General features: G+C 45.9%; 1 protein-coding gene across 1 annotated transcript; it reads right to left on the reverse strand.

Moving 5' to 3' along the window:
• Positions 1–359: 359 nt before the first annotated feature.
• Positions 360–5,767, reverse strand: LOC139416934 (RNA binding motif protein 15). The gene has a single exon (XM_071166118.1). It carries the CDS (start codon positions 5,618–5,620, stop codon positions 3,011–3,013), a length of 2,610 nt encoding a protein of 869 aa, XP_071022219.1. The 5' UTR covers positions 5,621–5,767; the 3' UTR covers positions 360–3,010.
• Between the last annotated feature and the right edge of the window lie 1,408 nt (positions 5,768–7,175).

A 7,175-nucleotide genomic window follows, 5' to 3' on the forward strand; every position in this document is an offset into this window, starting at 1 on the left:
GTCAGGTCATCAACAGCTCATGTTAGCTCAACAGGTCATCAACAGCTCCTGTCAGGTCATCAACAGCTCATGTTAGCTCAACGGGTCATCAACAGCTCCTGAAAAGTGTGTGTGTGTGTGTGTGTTTATGTGTGTGTGTGTGTGTGTGTGTGTGAGAGAAAACACACACACAGGTGATCATCACGCAGACGTCTCTCCTAGTCTCCTCGGCGCTAACAATCGGCAAAAAGATGTTTGGTTCCCTTTTCTTGTGCCACAATTCAAAGTGATAAACACAATTCCTTTTTTTGGAAACACAACAGACGAGATAGTCACAACAGTTCTCGCTCTTCAATTCATTTCCACGGCAGAAACAAGTTTCCAACAAATGAACATTTATTGATATTCGGAGGACAAATAAGTGCATAAATGCACTTTGTCTCTGTGTGTGTTAAACAGCTTGGCAGTAAGCGCAGTGTGGGAAGAGGATTTCCCCTTTTCACGTCTTCCCAATGAAACCAGGTACACAGCACAAAGCCAGAGGGTCATATTACTCCATTTAAAACAGAACACAAAAGAAGACAACTTAAAAGCTGCTTTCTCAGTGAAAACACACAAATACTAAGTAGTTTCCTTCTCTTCAGAGTTTCCTGTGAGGTTTGAGCCATAGGAAGTCCACAGTTGAGGCGGTGAGACAAATACAGATTTTTTTTCTCATACAGTTTTTCAAACAGATAAACCAGAGCAACCTCCTCTTAAAACATCCTAAAACTACAACTCAGTTTTAAAATAAAAAACTGCCATAAAATGTTACCAACAGTAGGCTTTTAAATCTGACAAATCTAGCTGTTTTCTGCTGGCCGCATTGTGGTTTAAAAATACTAAAAAATAATAGCACTAAAACTTATCAAACTTACAATTTAAGTTTTCCTCAAAAAAAATAAAAATAAAATGATCAGTTTCTCCAAATGTTGAATAGCCTTTTAACTGATTGATTATTAGGATTACCGTAAATCATTTGTTAGCAATGATTACCAATAAAATACTGTCATATTCAGACAAACTTGGCAACAAACATTGGTATATTAATTGAATGAAACCGGACCAACAAATGTCAACAACAACAAAAGCTTAAGTTTGTTTTTTTATCTCTAGTGTAATTTTACCACACATTATAGGTCAAAGGTTATAGGTCACAAGTTACTACCAAGGGTCAGGTGGTGCTAAAGAAAATGCACACAATAAAATCTACCCTTAGCATCTCTCTTAGTGGGCTGTGTGTTTGTTGCGTCATTGCATTGATGGGCCCATCCTACAGTATATTAGCTGGGCAAAGATCACCTCTATATTTCTCATTCAGCCTCTCAATACGCCCAAGTATTACTGGTGAGTAGCTTAAACATTAAAACACATTTGGAAACCAATCGAATACACTATATTCACACCACAGACAAGTTAGGTTGAGTTTACACTCAGCAACTAAACCCCATTGTCTCGGCCCATTTTTGTAGTGTCATGAACCATTCCTTAACCACAGATAGCCTACTGTGCATAGGGACATTCGATTCCTAGGTTTGAACCATTTTCATGTATTACAGAAAGACAGGAAGTCAATGTTGTCAAGTAATGACATATCCCAACATAATTGTCCCCAAATACTTTTTTTGTGAGAAATGGAAATATGATTTATATCCTCGTCAAACAGATCTGGTGGTATCCTTCTCAAAATGTGACATGTGGCTTCATAATTCAGGACTTTTAGAAAGGGCCTTGAGGTGAAAAATATATAATTAACTGTAAATGACACAAAATGATTGTAATGAAGCATAAAGCAGCCTAATCTACAGAGCCTTCTAGAAAGTATTCACACCCCTTGACTTTCCCCACATTTTGTTATGTTACAGCCTGAATTTAAAATGGATTCCATTGAGATGTGTCACTGGCCTACACACAATACCACATAACGGCAAAGTGGAATTATGTTTTTTTATTTTATTTTTTACAAATTAATAAAAAAATGAAAATCGGAAATGTCGTGAAAAAAAGAAGTATTCAACCCTTTTGTTATGGCAAGCCTAAATACGTCCATGAGTAAAAAAATGTGCTTAACAAGTCACATAATAAGTTGCATGGACTCACTCTGTGTGCAATAATAGTGTTTAACATGATGTTTTAATGACAGAGGGTGGATCAACAACGTAGTAGTTACTAACCTAACTGACAGCGAGAAAAGAAGGAAGCATAATAAATGGAGTGGAAAGTTCTTAGAGACTAACTCCAGAAAGAATCACAGCTGTAATTGCTGCTAAAGGTACTTAGAAACAGTATTGACTACGGGGTGTGAATACTCATGTAAATGAGATCATTCTGTATTTAATTTTCAATTAAATTTGGCAAAATTTCTAAAAACATGTTTTCACTTTGAGTATTGTGTGTAGATGTGAGAGACAATTTGTTTTTTAAATCCATTTTAAATTCAGGAAAACACAAGAAAAATGTGGAATTAATCAAGGTGTATGAATACTTTCTGAAGGATCCGTATATAATACGATCAATGGAACACTAACAGTGGACCAAATGTTGGAATGGAGCCTTCTCAAGTTTTCCTAATTGAAAAAGGGTGCCATTTTACCTCATTTCAAGCTAGATTGTATTTCTAGAATGTCCCCCTTTTATAATACTGTCTGGAAATGAGCACACACTTATTTAATAAAACAGGGTTGCACAATTTGCCTACACATTTGTTGACTTTCAAGAGGGCATTTCATATTTATTTTGGTGGAACAAATATTGACATAGCCTACGCCCCCATCCTACCCCTACTCTAGTAGTACCCCATCTAGTGGTACCCCATCATACCCCTACTCTATAGTAGTACCCCATCATACCCCTACTCTAGTAGTACCCCATCATACCCCTACTCTAGTACCCCATGGAGCTGAACTCAACACACAGCATGCAATAGTAGTTACTGACATCTTTTTTTCTTTTGTACAATATCACTGATGTCCTGCTTCCTCTCTGATTGTAGTTATGATGGCCCTCGCACCACTACCATCACCAGATAGTCCTCGTCGGTTTTGGCCAGAGCTTTAGCCGAGGCATCAATGAACTGCTGTGAGAACTCACAGGGAGGGAACGCATGGAGTACACCCTGGTGGTCCTTATCCCGGCTGCCTCCAACGGGCAGGCTGATGACTCCGGCTGCCTGCTTCTGTTTCAGGTAGGACACCAGATTGCGGAGAGGACGCTGGGTAGAAGCTGCAGGGTCCGTCGACGACACCTCCTCGCCGCCGGGACCGGGAACCGCCAGGAGGACGGCGTAGCCACCGGGGCCGGCCGCTTTGATGCGTCTGGAGACCTCGTCCAGCTTGGGCTGGTCGAGGCGGAGGCGCTGGGTGATCTTGAGTTCGCCCACCTGTCTCCCCGTGGGGCCGTCGACGAGGAGGTCCTTGGCCACGCCCTGGTGACCCTCCAGGAGGTGCATGTTGGCGGGGAAGTTGCTGTTCTTCAGGAGGAGCATGCCGTGCCAGGCCAGGCTCAGCTTGGATGACTGACTGCCTTTAGAGCCGCCCTGGTCTGAGGAGCGATCCCTCTTAGCTCCGGGTCCTCTGCTGCTGCTGTCGCCGGCTTTACGTTTCCGTTCCCCTGTTGAAGATGTGAGGCCACTGCTGGAGGCCCCTCTCTCAGCGAGATTCCCCTGGTTCTTCAATCTCCTGTCTCCTCCGCCAGGACGCTCCAGACTGGGGCGGCGGTCTCGTCCAGGGGAGGGTCTGTCGTCGCCGCGAGGGGGGCGCTCTGAGTCACTGAAGCGGCCTCCGTCGGGGCTACCGTCTGGGGATGGGCCACCTCTGCGCCGGCGTGCCGTGCGGTCAGTGCTGTCAGGAGAGATATCAAGATGGCGACCGTCGTCCATGAGGCGTCGTTTCCGTCCCGGGTCACCGCCGCGCCCCACCAGCTCACGCTCCAGAGACCAGGGCTCCCTCCCCCCCGGCCGCCGGTCCCGCTGCAGGTGATCTGGCAGCTCAAAGACCCCGGGACGTACTCGTTCACGCATAGCCGGGTTAGGGGGCCAATCAGCCCCGGGGAAGCCCAGATCTCTCTCTCTGAAGTGGAGCGGCGGTGGAGTCCTTTCTCTGTCCCTCAGGGGCTCAGCTGTGGCTCGGTGGATGAAAGCCTCTGCCACCATGTCGAAGGGGGGTAGAGGAAGAGGCTGAAGGAACTGCTGCTGGTAGTGGTGCTCTGTGTCTGCAAAGTCCACCCTGAGTCTCCTCTCGGGCCCCCCCAGAGGGAAGCCACGCATGTGAGTGCACGCAGCCTGAGCAGCGTCAAGGCTCTCGTACTGTATATAAGCCCAGGTGTCCCCCTTTCTGTAGTCAATGGTCCTTATTGTACCAAAGCGGTCAAACTCTCTGGCCAATGCTGCTAGGGGGACCCAGGGTCCGAGCCCACCCACCCATAGGCGTGTGGTGGGGGTGGCCTTACCATAGCCAATCTTTATGGGGTTACGGCCCACTATCTTCCCAGACATGGTGAGTTTGGCGCGATGGGCCATGTCTAGGTTCTCAAACTTCAGAAATCCGTATGTGCTGGTCTGTCCCCGTGTGGGCTTTATATCCACCTCTGTTATCACCCCAAACCTGTCAAACGCCCTCCTCAGGTCCGTCTCTGTGACTGTAATGTCCAAGTTGCCCAGAAACAGCGTTCTGTTAGCTCTTTGGTCATCCTCGGGAGAGATAAAATCCTCCTCGCGGAAAGCAGCAGCTCTCTCTGCAATGAAAGCAGGACCTGGGCGTGACCTGGCTTCAAACAGGGCAAACTCCCTCTCCCGTTCTAGGTCTCTGGGCAAAGGGGGAAGTGGGGGAGGAGGGAGGCGCCCAAGTGCCAGCTGCTGTAGTCTGTAGTCTCTGTATCCAAGCCCTGATGGGGAGAGGGGTCTCTGGGTGTGAAGGTGTCTGTGCCCTGGGGCTCCAACATAAGGGTCTCTGTCAACTCTCTCAACTGGAGAGCGACTTCTCCGTCTGTTTATGTACACTGCGTCGATTTTCAGAGGACGGTCGTAAAGTACTAACCTACCCCGGGCGTGTTTAGCTGCTCTGGCATCCTCGGGCTTTCTGAAGTTGACAAACGCGATTCTCTCGTCGTTGCTGCGGCTTATTTTGACACTCACGTCCCCAAATTTTTTGAATTCGTGGAAAAGTCCGTCTTCGATGTCTTCATCGCTCAACTGAGTTCCCAATTCACTGATTTTAAGAGTTTTGTACTCACTTTCGTTGTTGTTGGGGGGAGGCAGAGCACGCTCGCCACGAGAATTACTAGTCCTTGCAGTGGCTAAATCGAGAGTCAAGCCCAAGTTGTGGTTCTTACCGATAGCGCTAGCAACAGCACCGGGATAACTATGGTTACTCACGCCGGATCGACTGGAAACATGCCCGTCAAAATCCCTGTCTCTCTTTTCGCCCAACAAACTCCTTCTTGTAGATCCTGCGTCACTTTTAGTCGAGCTATTTCCATTATTGCTCCCACTGGAAACTGAGATAGCCCCCATTTTCTTGCTGGGCGGATGGCCTCCTCCCCTGTCTCGGATATCATCCAAAGCCCGAGAGCGCTTTTTAATCGGCGACCTTTCTTTGCCTTTCATTACAGTCCACCTCGCAAACCCTTACAATGATGAAGGTTGTCGCCAACGATATTATGTATGTATTTTCTTGCAGTAAATCAGTGAAAAGGCGAACTCCGATTAGCACTGACCCTGCGGCAAAACAACAACATCCGCCATTTTGTCTGGAATACTGTCAGAGCCCGCCCCTTCGAGCTGATTGGAGGAAATAGTGGGTGGAAGAAACAACTACAAATTTACAGTGTATGTCAGTCAAATCGTAAATTACAGAAACTGGGGCATTATTTATTTTGGGTTATATACAATGTTGCATAGAGCCTTACGTTTTATATTTTGTTATTCACTTTATTCAAATAGCTAGTTGCTCATATGAAATGAACAACAAATTATTTGCCCTGAACCTTTGGGTGTTTTCACACTTGGTCGCTTTCAGCCAGTTTCTGTGAACTCAGTGCTAATCGCTTATTTTTTTGTGCAGTGCGAACATTCCAAAGGAACTCAGACCCCTCAAAAGAGCCCCCGAAGCGAACCCGACTGAGACCATCTCAAGAGGTGTTCGGTTCGCTTAAATTCCGGGTTACCTTTTTATAGGACAATGTGAATGAAACCACCCCAGGATCGCTTGTCATTATTCCCGCACCACACACTAGACTACTGCTACACCGTTTTCCCTGCCATAAACCCTCACATTGGTGATGATGATGTCCAGGTTCGCGAAAAAGAAACGTGTGCTGTTTTTGGATATTGGTTGGCGATTGTCAAGTACACAAAGAAATTCCAAAATGTGTGGAGTTTTAAGTTCATGTGATCTAAAATCTATTATAAACTGGGTGGTTGGAACCCTGACTGCTGATTGGCTGACAGCCGTGGTGTATCAGACGTATACCACTGGTATGACAAAACATGTATTTTTACTGCTTTAACTACATTGGTAATAGCAATAAGGCACCTCAGGGGATTATGAAAAATCAAATCAAATTGTGTTTGTCACATGCGTCGAATACAACAGGTGACAGTGAAATGCTTACTTACAAGCCCTTAACCAACAACGCTTTAAGTTAATTAATAAAATACAATAAGTGTTAAATAAAAAATAGAAAACAGAAAATAAAAGTAACAAATAATTAAACAGCAGCAGTAAAATAACAGTAGCGAGGCTATATATAGGGGTTACCGGTAGAGAGTCAATGTGCGGGGACAGCAGTTAGTTGAGGTAATTGAGGTAATATGTATGTACATGTAGGTAGAGTTAAAGTTACCATGCATAGTTATAAACAGAGAGTAGCAGCAGCGTCAAAGAGGGGTCCTCGGGTCTGGGTAGCCCTTTGATTAGCTGTTCAGGAGTCTTATGACTTGGGGGTAGAAGCTGTTAAGAAGCCCTTTGGACCTCGACTTGGTGCTCCGGTACCGCTTTCCGTGCGTTAGCAGAGAGGACAGTCTCGCTTGCCGTGCGTTAGCAGAGAGGACAGTCTCGCTTGCCGTGCGTTAGCAGAGAGAACAGTCTCGCTTGCCGTGCGTTAGCAGAGAGAACAGTCTCGCTTGCCGTGCAGTAGCAGAGAGAACAGTCTCGCTTGCC

The sequence above is a fragment of the Oncorhynchus clarkii genome, chromosome 9, assembly GCF_045791955.1.
Source record: "Oncorhynchus clarkii lewisi isolate Uvic-CL-2024 chromosome 9, UVic_Ocla_1.0, whole genome shotgun sequence".
In the NCBI taxonomy this organism is placed as follows: domain Eukaryota; kingdom Metazoa; phylum Chordata; class Actinopteri; order Salmoniformes; family Salmonidae; genus Oncorhynchus; species Oncorhynchus clarkii.

Excerpts from the sequence above, each read along its gene's own strand:
- LOC139416934 (XM_071166118.1), bottom strand. The coding sequence starts at position 5,620 with ATGAAAGGCAAAGAAAGGTCGCCGATTAAAAAGCGCTCTCGGGCTTTG.